The sequence below is a fragment of the Oncorhynchus mykiss genome, chromosome 3 (genome assembly GCF_057628025.1).
Source record: "Oncorhynchus mykiss isolate SJ-2025 chromosome 3, ASM5762802v1, whole genome shotgun sequence".
NCBI lineage: Eukaryota > Metazoa > Chordata > Actinopteri > Salmoniformes > Salmonidae > Oncorhynchus > Oncorhynchus mykiss.
In genome coordinates this window covers 41,266,805-41,288,375 of record NC_143024.1, presented here as the reverse complement: position 1 = coordinate 41,288,375, position 21,571 = coordinate 41,266,805, and the positions used below count along the sequence as shown (strand labels likewise).

The following is a 21,571-nucleotide window of genomic DNA, read 5'->3' as shown; positions in this document are numbered from 1 at the left end:
GTTTTTGACTGCTCTGGGCTGCTCTCTTTCAAATTTTCTTCAGTCCAGTTCCTACTGAGAGAACGACCCTCATCCTCATAATTCGGACCGAGGTGCCCTATGCAAAGCCGAGTGCAGGCTCCTGACCTTGACAGATTATCCGGTGTGGATGTTTGAGAACGATAATGAGATCAAAACACAGCCACGCTAAGCTGGGAAAGAGAGGGAGGGAGAAAGTGAGAGAGGGTGGCGAGAGAGGAGGAGAAGAGAAGGAGAAGAGGGAGTAAGCGATAGCTGCGATAAATTGCAGAAGCCGAACCACTTGAGCATAAAATTAGATTTTACAAATGTGTTCGTTTCCTGACAGGCCTGTGACGGAGGAGATATCACAACATTATAAGGTTACAAGAGTATTACTATCAGTTAGTGTTGGGCCAGTAACTTAAAGGTTGCTGGTTCAAATACCTGAGCTAAAATTGTGAAAAATCTGTCGATGTGCCCTTAACCCTCATTTTATCCAGGTGCGCCGTAGTACTATGGCTGACATTGTAAAACAACACGTTTCACTGCACCTATCTAGTGTATGTGACAATAAATCAATTTTTTAAAATCAAATAAATAAGCATGTCTCTCGGCTTTGATAGAGTTAGGTGTATATTCAATATAGACCGAGTCAAAAAAAGGTGGTCTATCTTATTTAAAACCCCTTTTCTCATTATGGACTTAAAGATTATATGGCGCCAAATTAAATGTATTATGAAACTGTCCCCCATTACAAAGCATTAATTTGAGTGCTCTTGCAGAATCAGGGTACAGACAGTGAAGACAGTGAGAAGAATTTAAAAATGAACTCTCATTTGGATAAGAAGATCAAATGTGCAATTGTGGGTACGCTTAAACAATGTATTCCGTGAATTGGAAATCATTGCAAGCTTTCTGATGCTTCAGCTCTCTAAACAGCATGAGTTGCACTTTCTTCTCAGATCCCGTTACTGCCAACCAAATGTCATAGCCAATACCTGGCTATTGAGAGAGTTGGTGTGTGTTACATGTCATTAAAGAGGAACATATTACAGCTGAAATCTGTTCTATTATCCAAACCTACAGTTTTTTTGCAGGTGCTTTGTGACGGTCATTGTTTGCTTGCATCTTTTCTCTCATTGTATCGCAAAGTGCTTTCACAGATCGAGGGAGCAGGGACGCTATTCACAGGCAGATTGGGAATCCTACCAGAGAAAAAAAGTACAAAGGAGCTACAGTCAGAAATTCAATGGGCTAGCATACCTTTATCCAAGAGCAAAATTATATTGTGTTATTGTTTAGCCTTGGCATGGTTCTGTCTGGCAGTATGGTGAATGCGAATCAGCACAATGTGTGGTAGGCTATATTGGAAGGAGGGTTTATAGAGAAACCAGTACAGTGTGGACCTGCTATTTCCTCTACCAATTTTACTCCAAGCAGATTTTTTTTGCTCTAGCCAAGCTACTAATTAGATCTACAGTAACCAACAAACAGGTTTAAGACCATAGCTTTGTTATTTCTATCGGTCTATCACAGTGCCATCCGATTTGTCACCAAAGCCACATGTACTACCCACCACTGCGACCTCTCGTTGGCTGGCCCTCGCTTCATACTAGTCGCCAAACCCACTGGCTCCAGGTCATCTACAAGACCCTGCTAGGTAAAGCCCCCCCTTTTCTCAGCTCACTGGTCACCATAGCAGCACCCACCTGTAGCACGCGCTCCAGCAGGTATATTTCACTGGTCACCCCCAAAACCAATTCTTCCTTTGGCCGCCTCTCCTTCCAGTTCTCTGCTGCAAATGACTGGAACGAACTACACAAATATTTGAAACTGCAAACACTTATATCCTTCACTAGCTTTAAGCACCAGCTGCCAGAGCAGCTCACAGATTACCGCACCTGTACATAGCCCATCTATAATTTAGCCCAAACAACTACCTCTCCCCCTACTGTATTTATTTATTTTGCTCCTTTGCACCCCATTATTTCTCTCTACTTTGCAATTTCTTCCACTCCAGTTTTTTACTTGCTATATTGTATTTACTTCGCCACCATGGCCTTTTTTTTGCCTTTACCTCCCTTATCTCACCTCATTTGCTCACATTGTATATAGACTTATTTTTCTACTGTATTATTGACTCTGTTTGTTTTACTCCATGTGTAACTCTGTGTTGTTGTATGTGTCGAACTGCTTTGCTTTATCTTGGTCAGGTCGCAATTGTAAATGAGAACTTGTTCTCAACTTGCCTACCTGGTTAAATAAAGGTAAAATAAAATAAAATTGATGTGATATACAGAGGATTAAGATGAGCATTTCTCTGAATGTTCCCATCTATTTTTCATTGTGATTTGGTAAAAATCAGACATACTCAGATGGAATCCTCAGGACTAGGGTTGCAAAATTCTGGGAAAAGTCAATAAAATCTGTGAAATCCTGGTTAGACGGGTCTAGATTTCCTACTTATTCCCTCCTGATTCTGGGAATCCCCCAACCAGGATTTTGGGAAAATTTGTGAATTTTGGTTTGCTTCATGCTTAGCAGCACTGACAAGAGGCAAACACAAATGTCAATTGTACAACACAAAACAAGTCAATTATAGTCTTAAGTGGAATATAACAACAATGTTATTATGTTTACCCTCACCCCAACAGGTATCATAATTATACATAAACCAGGTCAACAGTGTTACAGTGTTTTGCCTCGGAAGCAAAAGTGGACACAACTAGAATGGACCTGTGTTTGCTATAATTGATGCAGTGTTGTGGTGTGAAATGTTATTTTAGGGTCTGACCTTGTGTCTAGTGCTTTGTTTTATTGAATTTCCTGGTATTGCACACATACGCCTCACGAAGGAGTTCAGGACACGTACTATGGCTTTACATTATGCAAGGTTATGTAATGTCAAACTTTTCTTTATAAGGTCATAGTTTAGGCTCGTGCTTTTTCGCACACACAGCTGTTCATTTGTTTTATTTAGAGTGAACTATTGTAGCTTTTAAATGCAGCTGATTTTCCAAAATGTTCATGAGAGACAAATTATGAAAATAGGGAGCTGCAATTAGATGCCTGTTATTTAGCATCAGGCTACAACTCAAGAGATGAATTAAGGGCCTTTGTGAGGCAGACTAAGAAGACTCAACATGTTAATCTGAAGCCCATTGACTCAGGTTCACAAGAACAAATTCCAAATATAAAGTTGCATCTCAATTTGTGTTTACCCTCATAAAATGCATTACATTGCTTAACCGGGAGTGCTTATTTTCTGTGTTCAATAATAATATGCCCCTTTGTTTATTAGTGTGGATATTGTGGTATCAAAACTGAGCTGCTTATTCCTCATTATTTGATGCGTCTGGAAATTCCTAACACATTAAAGCCCAGGCATTGTGCATATGGCAGGATTGTGAAAAAGGATGATGCAAATTATCCCTGGATTTCTTCCCAAGGAGCAGGTCTCCCTATTTATTACATTTGTAAAAGTGCTTTCGAGCAATGCACATTTTATCCTCTTAACAGTCAAATTAGTATATACTCCAGCAATTACTTAATGTAGTAATCACATCCCCTTGGAATCAAAGGGGCTTTCACAGTCATAAATAGTGTATGGTGTCCATATGAGGACAGCCTCAAAGTTACGTGACTCTGAGGCTGTCCTGTGGTAGCGTAATGGGCTTGGTTTCTTCCGTTTCCACTGCAAATACAGTACCTTCAGAAAGTATTCACACCCCTTGACTTTCTCCACATTTTGATGTTACTGCCTGAATTTAAAATGGATTCAATTGAGATACTGTGTCACTGATTTACACGCAATACCCCATAATGTCAAAGTGGAATTATGTTTTTCAAAATTGTACAACTTAATTACAAATTCAAAAGCTGAATTGTCTTGAGTCAATATGTATTCAATCCTTTTGTTATGGCAAACCTAAATAAGTTCAAAAGTAAAAGTTTGCTTATTCATATGTTGCATGGACTCTGTGTGCAATAATAATGTTTAGCATGATTTTAAAATTACTACCCCATCTCTGTACCTAACACAACAAGTCCCTCAGTCAAACAGTGAATTTCAAGCACAGATTCAACCACAAAGACCAGGGCATCTATTGGCAGATGGGGGGAAAATACATTGAATATTCATTTGAGCATGACAAAGTTATTAATTACACTTTGAATGGTGTATTAATAGACACTGTCACTACAAAAATACAGGCACCCTTCCTGACTCAGTTACCGGAGAGGAAGGAAACCGCCCAAGGATTTCACCAATGGTGATTTTAAAAGAGTTACAGAGTTCAATGGCTGTGATAGGAGGTTACTGAGAATGGATAAACGACATTGTAGATACTCCACAATACTAACATAAATACAGAGTGAAATGAAGGAAGCCTGTACAGAATAATAATCCAAAATATGTATCCTGTTTGCAATAGAAATTAACTTTCTCCTCAATTTAAACCGTTATGTTTGGGGCAAATCCAACACAACACATCAGGTACCACCCTTCATATTTTCAAGCATGGTGGTGGCTGCATCATGTTATGGGTATCCTTGTCATCAGCAACGACTAGGGATTTTAAAAAATAATACAAATAAACGGATTAGAGCTAAGCACAGGCAAAATCCTAGAGCAAAACTTGGTTCAGTCTGCTTTACAACAGACAATGGGAGACAAATTCCTACTTTTCAGCAGGACAATTGCATAAAAAACAAGGCCAAATATACACTGGAGTTGCTTACCAAGAATGTTCCTGAGTGGCCTAGTTACAGTTTTGAAAATGTATTGCAAGACTTGAAAACGGCTTTCTAGCTATGATCAACAACTAACTCAACAGAGCTTGAATAGTTTTTCAAATATTAATGGGCAAATATTTTTCAATACAGCTGTGCAAAGCTCTTAGAGACTTACCCAGAAAGACTCACAGCTGTTATCACTGCCAAAGGGTCCTGGACTTCCTGACGGGCCACCCCCAGGTGGTGAGGGTAGGCAACATCTCCACCCCGCTGACCCTCAACACTGGGGCCTAACAAGGGTGCGTTCTCAGCCCTCCCCTGTGCTCCCTGTTCACCCATGACTGCGTGGTCATGCACGCCTCCAACTCAAATCATCAAGTTTGCAGATGACACTACAGTGGTAGGCTTGATTTCCAACAACGACGAGACGGCCTACAGGGAGGAGGTGAGGGCCCTCGGAGTGTGGTGTCAGGAAAATAACCTCACACTCAATGTCAACAAAACAAAGGAGAGGATTGTGGACTTCAGTTAACAGCAGAAGGAGCAACCTCCTATCCACATCGACGGGACAGTAGTGGAGAAGGTGGAAAGTTTTAAGTTCCTCGGCGTACACATCACAGACAAACTGAAATGGTCCACCCACACAGACAGCATGGTGAAGAAGGCGCAGCAGCGCCTCTTCAACCTCAGAAGGCTGAAGAAATTCGGCTTGTCACCAAAAACACTCAAACTTTTACAGATGCACAATCAAGAGCATCCTGTCGGGCTGTATCACCGCCTGATACTGCAACTGCTCCGCCCACAACCGTAAGGCTCTCCAGAGGGTAGTGAGGTCTGCACAAAGCATCACAGGGTCAAACTACCTGCCCTCCAGGACACCTACACCACCCGATGTCACAGGAAGGCCATAAAGATCATCAAGGGCAACAACCACCCGAGCCACTGCCTGTTCACCCCGCTATCATCCAGAAGGCGAGGTCAGTACAGGTGCATCAAAGCAGGGACCGAGAGACTGAAAAACCCAAGGCCATCAGACTGTTAAACAGCCATCACTAACATTGAGTGGCTGCTGCCAACATACTGACTCATCTCTAGCCACATTAATAATGAAAAATTTATGTAATAAATGTATCACTAGCCACTTTAAATAACGCCACTTTAATAATGTTTACATATCCTACATTACTCATCTCATATGTATATAATGTACTCCATAGCATCTACTGTATCTTGCCTATGGCGTTCGGCCATCGCTCATCCATATTTTTATGTACATATTCATTCCTTTACACTTGTGTGTGTATAAGGTAATGTTGTGAAATTGTTAGATTAGATTACTTGTTAGATATTACTGCATGGACGGAACTAGAAGCAAAAGCATTTTGCTACCCTCTCATTAACATCTGCTAATCATGTGTATGTGACAAATACAATGTCATTTGATTTGATGTTATTCTAACAGTTTTTCACCCAGGGTGTTGAATACTTATCTAATCATGATATAGTAGTGATTTTGTTTTCCCACTTTGTAACGCAACAACGTGAAAAACAACAAGGGGTGTGAATACTTTCTGAAGGCACTGTAGCAGCAGAGGTCTGTGATTCCGTTGACCACTGGCAGTGGCTTGTTGGAAGGTATCAGTAGACCACAGGTGCTGATTCTCCAGGGAAAACACTGAGATATTGATGGGAAGGTGTATCGATCAGAGCCAAAAAATTGTCGACCTCCACAAATCCGGTTATCCTTGGGAGCAATTTCCAAATGGCTGAAGGTACCATGTTCATTTGTACAAACAATAGTATGGAAGTATAAACACCATGGGACCACGCAGCCATCATACCGCTCAGGAAGGAGATGCGTTCTGTCTCCTAGAGATGAATGTACTTTGGAAGATGCCATTGCTCCAAAACCGCCATAAAAAAGCCAAACTATGGTTTGCAACTGCACATGGGGACATAGATCGTACTTTTTGGAGAAATTATCTGGTCTGATGAAACAAAAATAGAACTGTTTGGCCATAATGACCATCGTTATGTTTGGAGGAAAAAGGGGGACGTTTGCAAGCCGAAGAACACCATCCCAACCCTGAAGCACTGGGGGTGGCAGCATCATGTTGTGGGGGTGCTTTGCTGCAGGAGGGACTGGTGCACTTCACAAAATAGATGGCATCACGAGGTTGGAAAATTATGTGGATATATTGAAGCAACATCTCAAGACATCAGTGTTAAAGCTTGGTCGCAAATGAGTCTTCCAAATGGACAATGACCCCAAGACTACTTACAAAGTTTTAGCAAAATGGCTTAAGGACAACAAAGTCAAGGTATTGGAGTGGCCATCACAAAGCCCTGACTTCAATCCTATAGAAAATGGGTGGGCAGAACTGAAAAAGTGTGTGCAAGCAAAGAGGCCTACAAACCTGACTCAGTTACACCAGCTCTGTCAGGAAGATTGGGCCAAAATTCACTTATTGGGGAAACTTGTGGAAAGCTACCCGAAACATTTAACACAAGTTAAACCATTCAAAGGCAATACTACCAAATACTAATTGAGTGTATGTCAATTTCTGACCAACTGGGAATGTGATGAAAGAACTAAAAGCTGAATTAAATCATTCTCTCTACTATTATTCTGACATTTCACATGCTTAAAATAAAGTGGTGATCCTAACTGATCAAAGACAGGGAATTTTTACTAGGATTAAATGTCAGAAATTGTGAAAAACTGAATTTAAATGTATTTGGCTGAGGTGTATGTAAACTTCTGACTTCAACTGTACATGTACACTCATGTTGTTTAAGTTTTGAGATGTACTCTAATTGGTGTTCTTAAATAAAAAGAAGAAAAAGTTTATCGTATTTAGTTAGATTTTTTTTTTACACATAAACTTATGCTCTTCATATCTAACTGATACAATACGGCAATACCAAGGGCCCCAAATACAACATGCTAAATTTAGTGATAGTAATAGTGAATTAATTCAACATTTTCTATTATACCTGAGTAGTCTAGTACCTACTCCAAGTTATCTGATCCACCTTTGTTTTAAAGTGAACTAAAAGGACAATGGAGTAGAGAAGAAGCTGAGCTCCTGTTCTTTTGGAGCCATTTTCCACTCTCCCCACTCTCTTCCATTACTGCAGCAGATATCAAAGCTGCTGTTGGTATTCACAGCATTCCCTGAAATGGAGTGTGGCTTTCTGTCTGTTTACAGAGCAAATCTAATGCCGGCTCTAATGTACACAATCTAGTCCACTGCCAGTGTTTAGTGCAAAACCCCTTAAGAATTTTGGCAGTAGTTTCAGACAACTGTGTTCCAGACCAGTTGGCCTTGAGCTAATGTGACTGTCTCCTTTTTCTCAGGGGGGATTTTCGAACAAACAGAGGGACCAGTGCCGCTCGTCAGCCCAGAGGAGCTTGCCTTTAAATTTGCAGTGAACAACATCAACAGAAACAGGACTTTATTGCCCAACACAACGTTAACGTACGACATACAGAGGATTAATATCTACGACAGTTTTGAAGCGTCGAGAAAAGGTGAGTGACATGCACTTTGTTTGCCCAGGGATTACGGCCAATGGCCACGCTGTGGAATGGATGGAAGCAAGGCCATTGGATGACAGCAGACCATAACAAATCAACCTAAAGGTTTATTGCAAGTCTTTATGGCAAGGGGTTTCATTAGTTTAACTCATAGTGCATTATTATATACTTGGCTGTTTTAGATTTTTAATAGTGGTATTTTGTTTGATGTTAGTTCATTAACTGCACTCTGAAACCAGGATTTATTCTAGTAGACATATAAGTCTACAACAATTTTTTTTTGTGGTGACAAAATTATCCACATAGATTTTTTGTTGTTGTTGATAATTCACCAAATACATTTTTCATCTCACTTGTTGAACGTCATGACATGATATGCTGTCTTTCCTAGAGTTAACTCTCTCTCTCTGTTCTTGCCATTCTAGCCTGTGACCAACTCTCTTTAGGTGTAGTGGCAATATTTGGGCCGTCACATAGCTCGTCTTCAAACGCCGTCCAGTCCATCTGCAATGCGTTGGAAGTGCCACACATCCAGGTGCGATGGAAACATCACCCTATGGACAACAGGGACACATTTTATGCCAACCTGTACCCGGATTACTCTTCTCTCAGCTACGGCATCTTGGATTTGGTGCAGTTCCTGAAGTGGAAAACAGCCACGGTCGTATACGATGACAGTACAGGTGGGAGTATGACGTTTTCTAACTAATGGGGGGTGAGTTTCTCGAAAGCTTCGTAGTACTGAGATCAGCTTAAGTCCAATCGTAGCGATACAAAGCTTTCCGGAAACTTATGATTTGTAATACTCTACAGTATATACTTTTGAATTGTGATACTTTTGTCTGATAAATGTGATATGTGTAAGATCAACCACCAAACAACTAAATGACACTTTACAAGAAGCAACATATTAATTTTGTTAATTGTTCTTGATATGTGTGTGTTGACAGTTAAATGATGTTGTGCGTGGCTGTTAGCTTTCTGATGTTTGTTTCCTAAAGGTCTTATTAGACTACAGGAACTGATAATGGCCCCCTCCAGGTATAACATCAGGCTAAAAATTCGCCAGCTCCCTCTTGACGGTGAGGACACCAGGCCTCTCCTCAAGGAGATGAAGAGAGGACGGGAGTTTCGCATTATTTTCGATTGCAGCCATGAAATGGCTGCACAGATCCTTAAGCAGGTGAGAGCCTCACTGGCACTGCCTGGCACTGTTCAGAGCTGACATAATTTAACTGATCGAAGCTATAGACAATATCAAATTCATATTCTGCGTTGACATACATTCTGGAATTGGGCTTATTATAAAGCGGTAATATTGTTTTAGGAAAAAATGGTTCTGCTTTCTTGGAAAACGGTATTGTAAGTGTCAAAATTGAGTTATGTAAATCTGTTTTTCAAAGTAAATATTATGTGTTTTTCTGTGCTTCTTTTGGTTGCCATGATATGTATTGCCTTTTACACCACAGATGAAATGCTGTCATTTTATGTTCTAACTCACACACCAGGAACACTTTGTTGATATTAATATTGATATTGAAGCCCATACTGTGGTTTCTGATGAAAATTGCTGAACTTGGCTCATGTCTCTTCCACTGTTATCTGCATACAGTGGTTACAGATGCATTTCAGACCAATAAACTGCAAAATATAGACCATCACAGATTTACAGCATGTGGTGAGGAGACATGTCTTCTTGAGGCAATGAATGGCTTTCCAAGAACGTAATACAAATGCATTTTGACATAAGTAGTTCAGTTTACGTTTCATTTGGTAAAAATGTGTTGATGGTTGAAACAAAATAATATATTCAAAAGATTGCTGGCCTTATGCGTCATACCCCTTCTGTTAGATATGACTCTTCTGAGGACGAAGAGATATTCAGCAACTCTTAGTAGGATAATGGAGGTTGCATCAAACATGTGTCTTGTATTTATAAAGTCCTCTTTAAAAATAGACATGTATACCACTAATCCAATACTTCTGCAGTACCCTACGTTTGAACTTTGATATGGAGTTTGCTGATAGTCCCTGGCCTCCCCACAATGCCCTGCTCTCTACCTGTCTGTCTGCACTCTGCTGCCTGTCTGGTGTTCTCATCTAAAACAACCTCCCCTCGTCAGTTCATATCACCCCCTCCAGGTGTAGAGAAAATAAATGAAAAACATGGCAGGACCAGACCTTCTGTCTGGACCTGTCCCAGAGCTATATCCCAGGTGTCTCTTAAAAAGCGCTGACCCCTTTAGCGACGGTTCCATCCTGGTAGTACTTTTTGTCACGTTTCTTTAAGTGGCTCGGCCACCGGGGGAAAGAGAGACAGATGGAGGCCAATGAAATGAGGTTGATGAGGATGTAGTAGAATCAGGTGAGGGACCCAAAACACACAGATTTTAATGTGACTTTGAAATTGCAGGTTATGTACAGTGGGGCAAAAAGGTATTTAGTCAGCCACGAGTTTTGCAAGTTCTCCCACTTAAAAAGATGAGAGAGGCTTGTAATTTTCATCATAGGTACACTTCAACTATGACAGACAAAATGACAAAACAAAAATCCAGAAAATCACATTGTAGGATTTTTAATGAATTTATTTGCAAATTATGGTGGAAAATAAGTATTTGGTCACCTACAAACAAGCAAGATTTCTGGATCTCACAGACCTGTAACTTCTTCTTTAAGAGGCTCCTGTGTCCTCCACTCGTTACCTGTATTAATGGCACCTGTTTGAACTTGTTATCAGTATAAAAGACACCTGTCCACAACCTCAAACAGTCACACTCCAAACTCCACTATGGCCAAGACCAAAGAGCTGTCAAAGGACACCAGAAACAAAATGGTAGACCTGCACCAGGCTGGGAAGACTGAATCTGCAATAGGTAAGCAGCTTGGTTTGAAGAAATCAACTGTGGCAGCAATTATTAGGAAATGGAAGACATACAAGACCACTGATAATCTCCCTCGATCTGGGGCTCCACGCAAGATCTCACCCCGTGGGGTCAAAATGATCACAAGAACGGTGAGCAAAAATCCCAGAACCACACAGGGGGACCTAGTGAATGACCTGAAGAGAGCTGGGACCAAAGTAACAAAGCCTACCATCAATAACACACTACGCCGCCAGGGACTCAAATCCTGCAGAGCCAGACGTGTCCCCCTGCTTAAGCCAGTACATGTCCAGGCCCGTCTGAAGTTTGCTAGAGAGCATTTGGATGATCCAGAAGAAGATTGGGAGAATATCATATGGTCTGATGAAACCAAAATATAACTTTTTGATAAAAACTCAACTCATCGTGTTTGGAGGACAAAGAATGCTGAGTTGCATCCAAAGAACACCAATACTACTGTGAAGCATGGGGGTGGAAACATCATGCTTTGGGGCTGTTTTTCTGCAAAGGGATCAGGACGACTGATCCGTGTAAAGGAAAGAATGAATGGGGCCATGTATCGTGAGATGTTGAGTGAAAACCTCCTTCCATCAGCAAGGGCATTGAAGATGAAACGTGGCTGGGTCTTTCAGCATGACAATGATCCCAAACACACAGCCCGGGCAACGAAGGAGTGGATTCGTAAGAAGTATTTCAAGGTCCTGGAGTGGCCTAGCCAGTCTCCAGATCTCAACCCCATAGAAAATCTTTGGAGGAAGTTGAAAGTCCGTGTTGCCCAGCAACAGCCCCAAAACATCACTGCTCTAGAGGAGATCTGCATGGAGGAATGGGCCAAAATACCAGCAACAGTGTGTGAAAACCTTGTGAAGACTTACAGAAAACGTTTGACCTCTGTCATTGCCAACAAAGAGTATATAACAAAGTATTGAGATAAACTTTTGTTATTGACCAAATACTTATTTTCTACCAAATAAATTCATTAAAAATCCTACAATGTGATTTTCTGATTTTTTTTTCTCATTTTGTCTGTCATAGTTGAAGTGTACCTATGATGAAAATTACAGGCCTCTCTCATCTTTTTAAGTGGGAGAACTTGCACAATTGGTGGCTAACTAAATACTTTTTTTGCCCCACTGTATAAAAAAATCATACGCTCTACTCCCAGCCATTTAATGAAAATAACATTTGGGCGCTATACTTTCCATAGGCAGGTATTCATCCAACAATAGCGGAGATCCTATATCAAAAAGTTGTCATGTGTTGGAAATCATTTTTCCCTTCTGACATCTTATGGTGTTTCTTTGTAGTCGGTAGGTGTGGTAAATGGAGAAGAGACTTCCACTTCCAAAAAACACAGCAACTTATTTGCATAACCTTGGGTATTCCTCACAACAGATGGTACAATTAAACAGGAAATACTGCCGCCATGGGAACGTAGAATATTTGAATGTAGATTGAGTGAAACAAGTGGTGGTTATGATGGGGGGGTGGTGAAATAGGAGGAACAGATTACTGCTCACTTCTTTGATTGAAGGCCTCCTTTCTCCAGGGAAGGAGTCACATGATCAGAACAATTGCAAACCCTTTAAATGCATGGTGTCGAAAAAGCCCTCAGGCAGCTAGAATCACACTTGCCTTTACTTTATTATCCAATGGCGCCATAATTGCAACAAAAACAGCATCACAAACTTGGCAACGACGACACACAGCGATGGTCAATACACTCATTAAGACCTGTGGCTTTTCTCCCATTGCTCCTGAACAGCTTCAATGGTGTTCGCCGTTTGCTTGCCAATGTTTGTTTTGACTGTGGATATTGATTGCAAATTACCCCAGCGTGACACAGTGACCTTCTTCATTGTCTTGTCTCTCCATTCCTCTCCTCCTCATCTCTCCCTCTCTCTCCCCCTACAGGCCCAGACAATGGGAATGATGACAGAATACTACCACTACATCTTCACCACTCTGGTAATTTACAATGCTTGCTAATGCAAATTGAGTCACATTTTCCCCCCCATCTCCCCACCATTAGATTGTTTTGATGAATGCCGCTTAATTGCCGATGGGGGTTTGGATCCGGTACACAATACCAATTTTGTTTGACTAACTGGCAGCGTAATGGAGTCTTCAATAATCCGCCACCTGTAAACACTTCTATCGCTGTTAAAGTCTTTCAAAAGGTAGCACAAAGGCAACATATTGGAAGTAGATGATGGATTTATTTAACTAGGCAAGTCAGTTAAGAACAAATTCTTATTTTCAATGACGGCCTAGGAACAGTGGGTTAACTGCCTGTTCAGGGGCAGAACGAAAGATGTGTACCTTGTCAGCTCGGGGATTTTAATTTACAACCTTCCGGTTACTAGTCCAACGCTCTAACCACTAGGCTGCTCTGCTGCCCCAAAATTGAACCTATTGAATGAACACTAACACATTAGTGTTTTGATTGTAGAACATGCACAAGCATTTTTCAGTTAGTGCAGCCTTGTCCTTTCCACCCTTTTGAGTGCTGTAGTCTAATGGCCCCTTTTAGCTAGATGTCATTTTGTTCAAAATAAGCACAGGTGTTTACCTTCTTTTTTTTTAAAACATTTGAGTCACACCACAATTCGAGTAAGACGTTGGCTCAGGACATTTTCATCAAGGGTTACACTGTATATGCACATCCTGTGTCCTTTCATCAACAAACTATTCCTAGTTCCACCTTGAATATCCCCTACTGCCATATTGAATTTGGAGGACGTCAGAAACACTAACTCACAATACCGAAACACATTACCAGGAGACGACAACCTCCCTCGGGTGTGTTATTGGGTCCTGTGCCCAGTCTGTTCACTGCTCCCAGCAGAGTACAAGGCTGGGCAGCACAGATTGAATCTTTCTGTCTGGTGACAAAAGGACAGGGCAGGATTAATACAGTGGTCCCCATGGTGATGGTGCTGTATGTGTTCCTATTGGGCAGAAGTCTCTCTCTCTCTCTCTCTCTTTCGCTATCTGTCTCTATCTCTCTCGCACACACTCACACGCCCGCAAACGCGCACTCACACTGGGGATCAGGAGGATGGGGGCTAGACAGGCCCTAGCATGATGGACTTGGCCAGTCTGTTTTGATAAGACAATATGACATACAGGGCTGGGTGTGATGCGTGTCATCTTTCATGCTCGGCAGCATGGCAACGGCATCGTTCTGCCATGCATCGTCATTTGTGTAGGCCTATCCCAACAAGCGTTTTAATAGTACCCAAGGCTGTGTCTGTCACACTGTGTACGTCTGTGTGAGAGAAACTGGTTGAGTTATTGACGGTCGAGTACTTCAAATATGATATAAAATATACAGACATGCATTTTAGCTTAGTATCTATTTTAAATAACAGCTGCCTGACTTGAGTGCTGCATTGCAGATACTGTACATAATATTTCTCAAAACAAAGGATTTCGGGGTGGCAGGTAGCCTAGTGGTTAGAGCTTTGGGCTAGTAACCAGAAGGTTGCTGGATCAAATCCCCGAGCTGACGAGGTAAAAATCTGTTTTTCTACCCCTGAACAAGGCACTGTCGTCATTGTAAATAACAATTTGTTCTTAAATGACTTGCTGGTCATTTCAAAGATTCTACCTGAAATGATGAATACATATAGGGCAACAATGTTCCCCTTGATAATGTTCATGTTTATCATCCTGGGGACACCAAATTATTAGAGCGTGACCAGGTAATACCAGAATGGTAGTAGGGTAATATAGCAGCAGCCTTGTCCTCTGAATTGAGGCTGTCATAGCTTCAGCCCTTTATCTCCAATAATCTGTGCTGAGAACCTTCCTTTACTTCCTGTTTTAGTGTATTGTCAATGGAGCATTCTGAAGGCACTGTATGACTAATGTTGATTGACAACTGTAGTTTTCAGAATTTCAGAATTTTCCCAGTCAAGTAACTGAATTCAAAGATTAATGCAACTCTCATAAATGTTGCACGTTTAGTTCGAATCCATCACCTGCTGGTATTTTCTAGGATATTTTATACTTCGCAACAGTTGACATTGCCCTCAACAACTCACAATCTTCTAATGGCTGTTTGAATGTGTGCCTGAGTTATAAGATCATTTACATCACAACTTCTTGTCAGAACATTCTTTTTAGGGAACTTGTATGTTTCGCAATAAACCTGGTGCACATAACCTGAAGAAAATGGTTTCCCACAAATGGTATTTAGTACAACCGGGACTTTTTTTTGATCCTCCATGGTAATACATTTAGTGCCATATGAATTCTACTGCTTGTGGAGAGAGATTTTTTTTTTTTTTTTTCTGTATCTGGAGGCAAGCGGTCTTCAGCGTGTGTCTTACACGCTCCCGTTCCCCCAGCACTAACCCCACAGGGTGCTAATGAAATATCTATTATGTTCCTCCAAATGTCTTTTCCGAGGCCCCGTGGCACATTCCAGCACGATATGTGTCGACATGTGACTTCACACTTGAGCCGGGATGGCTGCCCTAGAAATTACAGTTGCTCAGAGAAATCTGTGTTTGCTTATGGGTTGCGGAGGGACTGTAGCAGCTGCATTATTAATTGGATCCAGCAGATGAAGTGGTTCCCCTTTCAGGCGATGAATGTCGTCTGCCTCATTTACTCAGGGAATATTTAGGATAAGCCACAGCGGCAGAACACAAAGTAAAAGGTCATGCCTTCAGGTTTTACTTCTGCACAACAACCAGCTAACACAAACCTTAGAGACATAATAAAAGTCTCAAAGCACAGTTTTACCTGGTCCCTCTGTATCATGGTAATTCGCATTAAAGGGTTTCGTTCATACTTGCAGTTGGGGTTGTGTATAGTCATGAAGGTTCAGGTTGAATTACATTGGAGGAAGTCAATTTGTAATGCCATGTTAAGGTCAACCTTTTGACATGGTTTCCCATCTAGTAGTTTAAGTGAACCTACCTACCATACCAAAATGCCTCTGTGAATGAGACTTAGTGAATGGTTTTAACCACACTGAGAGAGACTGACACCAACGCCTTGTGTTTGGTTTCATTGACTGAGGCACACACTACACTCAAAACACCAGACCCTTATCCTCCAGACGGCTCAAAGCTCAGTCCTATATTTCACTTCAATACATCTCCCATTTACTATCCTCTCTTCTCTAGCAGTAACAATGAGGCCCCAATCCCAGCCGTCCAAAGCTGAACAAGATCATCTACTCTTTGTTTCATCCCTCTCTTTCTGAAGGACCTCATGGCTATCGACCTGGAGCCCTACCGTTTCTGTGGCGTCAACATGACCGGCTTCCGCATCCTCAACGTGGACAACCCTCAGGTGGCGTCCATCGTTGAGAAGTGGTCCCAAGAGAGGCAGATACCTCCCAAGCCCGACTCGGGTCTCCTGGAAGGGATCATGACGGTATGCTTTTGGTCTTCTGTTGTGGAACTCTGAGGCTGATAGTATGCTAAAAATCAGCATGAAAGACATCATATCGATATCTATATACTGTGTGTCTTTCACCAGCCCTGCTCTCAACATTTTATGTCATTAACAACATTTCGGAAGAACATGCATAGAACATTATAGTCCAATCTGTCGTATTACCACTATTACTACTATGTACCACCAATGATGCTAATAATAATGATAATGGTGATACTATTGGGTCCTATTATCATCATAATGTCAGATAAGAAGCGCTTGGAAGCAGGAGGGTCACAGTCTACTAAATTCTGAAGTGCTTCATTCAATGTATTCATGGGAGTTCATAATCATTCTCAAATCCCATCACAATGGTCTAAATCCAATAATCACAAATCCCATCCCTGATATTCCAATAAAGCCTCCTTTTACGCTCTAACTTAATAAGCGAGCGTCGCTAATGGGAGATAAAGAGTTATACATGCGCGTGGTACATTCAACATTGAATTTTATATTGTTGCAATCCCTCGTTGTTTGTTTATCTAGTCCTAAAATTTGACTGGGATTCGGATACACCCACACGGCACTCTCACAGGTCTCATTATTTCTGTATGGAGAAGGAGGGGTTTTATGGAACGGAGTGTACTCGCTCTGTGTAGTATGCACTTTTAATTGCTCCCGGAACTCCGTATGAGATACAAACATCAAGGTAGGCTGCCTTTAATTTCGTCTTACTTGCCTGGAAAGCTTCATATCCATATTTACAAAAGGAATTGAGCTCACTTTCTCGGGCATGCTATCTGGGAAATAAGAAAAATCTGAGCGCTTTGATTTCCCTTTGTTAGCTTTTTCTCAAACACTTTTGCTGCTACTGGTGCTAAGGGAGTGGACTCCCCTTGTCCACAGCCCGTCAGCTGAAATAATGTCCCCCTTTATTCCAGACAGATGCTGCTCTGACGTACGACGCGGTCCACATCGTGTCCGTCTCCTACCAGCACGCACCACAGATGACGGTCAACTCGCTGCAGTGCCACCGCCACAAGCCTTGGAGGTTCGGCGGGCGCTTTATGAACTTCATCAAAGAGGTGATGCTGAGCGTTTTGTTTTCATTTGATGTTGATGTTTGATCTTGTGTGCGGCAACCATATTAGGATATCGTGGATGCCGTACTGTTGGTCTCTGAATCCACTTGACAAATGCAATTACATTTGGAGAGGAAAGGAACGTTGTGTAATCATGGCACACACATCTTACAGACAAAAGCAATGTTATCTGGGTGAATCTCTTATTAATGAATAGTGTCTCAAAGTAATGAACTACTCAAAGCTGTGTTAATGTAATCTCTCCAGCTAAATTCCCTGTATTCATAACCTATTCACAGATGGCAAACTCACAGTGAGTCATTGTGTCCTGTTTACACTGAAAAGGGAAACTGGTGCGCCTTTCTGTGCACAATAAGTGTACCGAACTACACAAGGCCAGAGCCCGGAGTATAAATGAGGGGAATGTGTTAGCTCCATAGCTCTATCAGTAGCTCCATCATTGCCAACAGACACCACGTGGAGAAAAAGGTTGAGGGCTCTGGTCGGGGGAGGGGAGGCATATCAGTCGATCATAATGATGAGCAGTTATGTGTTTTTTTTCTCCCTTGTGTGGAATCAAGCGAAGGAGATGGTCTTTAATTAACACTGTGGTCTGGGGTAAAATGTGTCTGAGGCGTTGGGACGTCAAATGTAATTAAAAAGGAAATTTAGCCGAGTGTGTGTGTGTGTGTGTATGTGTGTGTGTGTGTGCCTTTCCGCCATGGTGTTTGCATGTATTCACATGCTTTCATGAATGAGTGTTAATGTGAGGTTGTGTGTGTTTCTCTGCAGTCTCACTGGGAAGGCCTGACGGGGAGGCTGTCGTTCAACAGGACCAGTGGCCTCCGCACAGACTTTGACCTGGACATCATCAGCCTGAAAGAAGAGGGCCTGGAGAAGGTAGCACACCTCATTCTGACCACAATGACTTCAACTATCAAACTAACCACACCTTAAAGAAGTATAGTGTTACGTAATAGTTCACGTTTTCACTCAGTCTGAGGACATTGCACATGAATGGACATGTAAAATACACGTGTATTTTGTGTAAAATCACCCTGGTGATTTTACACATACACAGATGTATTTATACCCTCCACGATACACTATACTCTCTTTCTCTCGTAGGACATAACATTTGTTTTGCATATCCCCTGTTAAATCGTCTAGAGTGAAAATCTGATATCCGTTCCAGTTTTCTTTTTTAATATGGAACGAATAATGCACAACGGTCTCCATTTGACAGTACAATTTACTTCCTAACAAGGACGCCAATGGGCTGTTCAAAAATAAGCAGAAGTTAATGGATCATAAAGCAAATTGGATGAGGGAAGACAAAGTGTTAATTGCAAGACTCTAATGGTAATTCAAGTTGTTGCCCAAAATGCTGTTTGCTAATGAGGTGTATAAACCTCACTGTTTTACCCACCAAAAGAAGTCAGAAGTTGGTAATGAAGAAGGAGAATAATAACTTCCTGTGTTATTTTAAAAGGCAGAGTAGCACCCTGCGGACTATAACTGCTTTGTGGTGATATGGGTTTGTCATACGTTATGGAAGCATAAACTCGAGATAAGTGCCATTATGACTTCCTCAAGCGCTCCCGTATGGCAGAGCCTGTATGAGCCTGTATAATAGCTAGGACAGCTCAGAATATCACTGCAGCTCCAGGCTGGAACGACCACAATGCGCCAAACTATTTCCGTATATCTCATTCTTCTGCTGTGCTGGGTCTACTGCTGTGTTTGCACATCTCTGAGACTGACTCGTGTGCTAAAACCAGCATGAAAGACACAAAAATTATGTGTGGATAGCTGTATAGGCCTACTGTGTGTCTTTCTCCATCCCTGGTCTCAAGCATGTTACATATCCCCCAATACTCAGTGGATATATCTGTGGAATCGGCTTTAGCTAACTGTTCGAGACTTTTTGGCCTAATCTGCCCTAATTGAATATTAGCCCGAGTTTGAGCTCATACTGGAATTAGGAGAGGTTTCCAGTCAGAGTGGAAAATTCACTGACATGAATATAAAAGAGGGAAGAAAAAAAGTCAGAAAGCTCTCTTCTTCCTGTAGTTGCACCGGTAAATAACTTTTGAATCGCTTCATTGGCTGTGCACATTTAATGAATTGAGTTAATTGGACACAATTAGTAAGATTTTGCTGGCATGCAGAGTGGAAGACATTGATATTTTTTTAAAGCAGCTCTTCTCTTCAGTTGCCTAGTCCTTTTTGAGGGGGCTGTTTCACACAAGCTGTAACTAATATGCTTTTTAAATTTGAGCATACGCTCCTCAGTGGACCAGACAGAAGGACTTGATCAGGTGTTTTTCACACTGGCTGCGATGCACCGTGTTTGTGTACCTTTAAACGGATCCACCTCGAGTGCCAGCCAGCCCTGTGAATATTAAATGGCACTTTGGTAGTGACGCAGAAGGAGAACGAGCGGAGGATGGCGAGGAGGAGAGTAGGGAAAGCGAGTGACTGCGCAAGTCGACATGCAAAATTAGGTCGTTACCGGCAGCCTACAGGACTGACTACTTTATGGTAATGATATCTTCCAGAGTCGTCGCAACAGTATGGAAGGAGATTTTTTTGCCCGGAAGGCGCTACTCGAGTGCAACTCCTTGTATTTGCTCTGATCTTTTTGTATTTATCTTCGTGAGATTACTCAGAGCAGAACTTCTCTGCCAACATTATCAAGCTTTTACATTTCCATTGCCGACAACCCCATGCTGGGCTTTCTTTTCAAAATGAATTGTAGGATTTGTGTTTTGCTACATTCCTAAAAGGCACAAAACTGCAAAGATAGCAGACCTGAAATAACCATATGATAATCATGCTAGGATGCTCATCTAGTTTGCAATTTTTTTATGCTCTGGTTTCTGTATGTGTTTTAACCAGGGAAAGGAGGAGATTATGATGCCTAAATGGAAGACATTAATCAAGAAATTAAATTGTATTGCTCTCCCACAATCTCGCCACGTTGCTCACACACATACTACACAGAAACAAACAACCTATCCTCTTTTCCTGCATTCAGAGAAGTGCTCCAATTACCTATTGTGTGTCTGTTATCAGAGAAGAGTTGCAAGTGGAAAGAATGTTTGTTGTAGGAGTTCGACAAGGCTGTGCTCTCTCTTCATTTCAACAATTCATAAGCTATGATATTCACAAGGTACTGGTATTTTTAGAACAAGGCCAACCGAGGGGGTGACAGGTGACAGTTTGGAGAATCTTACATCTTTTGATACTGAAAAGTTGCAGAAGACAGCACAATGTTTTCGTGTTAATCTTAGAGACTACTACTGAATTACATTGTTTAATTTCGATTACATTTGAGACAATTCAAATTGTTGCATGTTATTTATGTTCCAAACCATAACACCAGGATGAAGTGAAACATAGCATCATAATTTCATCATTCCCAACAGAACGATTTGATTTCTCTCCTAAAATGTCAATTCATTTAGAGCCTGCCTCCACATCCCACCACCACCTTCTTCTTTGCACAAACTCTCCCAATAACCTCATGGTGTATAGTGTGTCCAGAGGTGACACAGCCAATCAGCTAATGGAAATGTGTCCCGGTGGGCTCTAATGCAGCAAGGTGAGCTTGTGGGAAGTCAGGGTCACGAGTTGCCGCAGTAGAGAGGTAAAGTCGAACTCTTACACGCTTTTCATCTTCCCGCAGGTGGGGAAGTGGAGTGCTTCCGGAGGTCTCAACATCACCGAGGTCCCCAAGCGGAAAGGGTTGAACATCACAGACTCGCTGGCCAACCGTTCCCTGGTCATAACCACCATCCTGGTAGGTCAGCTGACTTTGATCAGCCCTTCGTGAAAGACGCCTTGCCCTGAAAGATGCCCTCTCTCTCTCTCTACTCTGTCTGTCTGTGTCTACCCTGCCTGCTTGCCTCGCTCTCTCTCCCTCTCTCTCT

The 21,571-nt window shown here is 41.7% G+C and overlaps 1 protein-coding gene across 2 annotated transcripts in view; it reads left to right on the top strand.

The window, feature by feature from the left end:
• LOC110517528 (glutamate receptor ionotropic, kainate 3) overlaps positions 1 to 21,571 on the top strand; it is a 122,150-nt gene that overhangs the window by 55,871 nt on the left and 44,708 nt on the right. For both annotated transcript variants that reach the window (XM_021595539.3, XM_090229275.1), the window contains exons 2-9: positions 8,096 to 8,269; positions 8,701 to 8,958; positions 9,277 to 9,458; positions 13,072 to 13,125; positions 16,381 to 16,551; positions 17,496 to 17,639; positions 18,429 to 18,536; positions 21,328 to 21,441. In XM_021595539.3, coding sequence (XP_021451214.1) covers positions 8,096 to 8,269; positions 8,701 to 8,958; positions 9,277 to 9,458; positions 13,072 to 13,125; positions 16,381 to 16,551; positions 17,496 to 17,639; positions 18,429 to 18,536; positions 21,328 to 21,441 — 1,205 coding nt within the window. The remainder of the gene's footprint in view (positions 1 to 8,095; positions 8,270 to 8,700; positions 8,959 to 9,276; positions 9,459 to 13,071; positions 13,126 to 16,380; positions 16,552 to 17,495; positions 17,640 to 18,428; positions 18,537 to 21,327; positions 21,442 to 21,571) is intronic.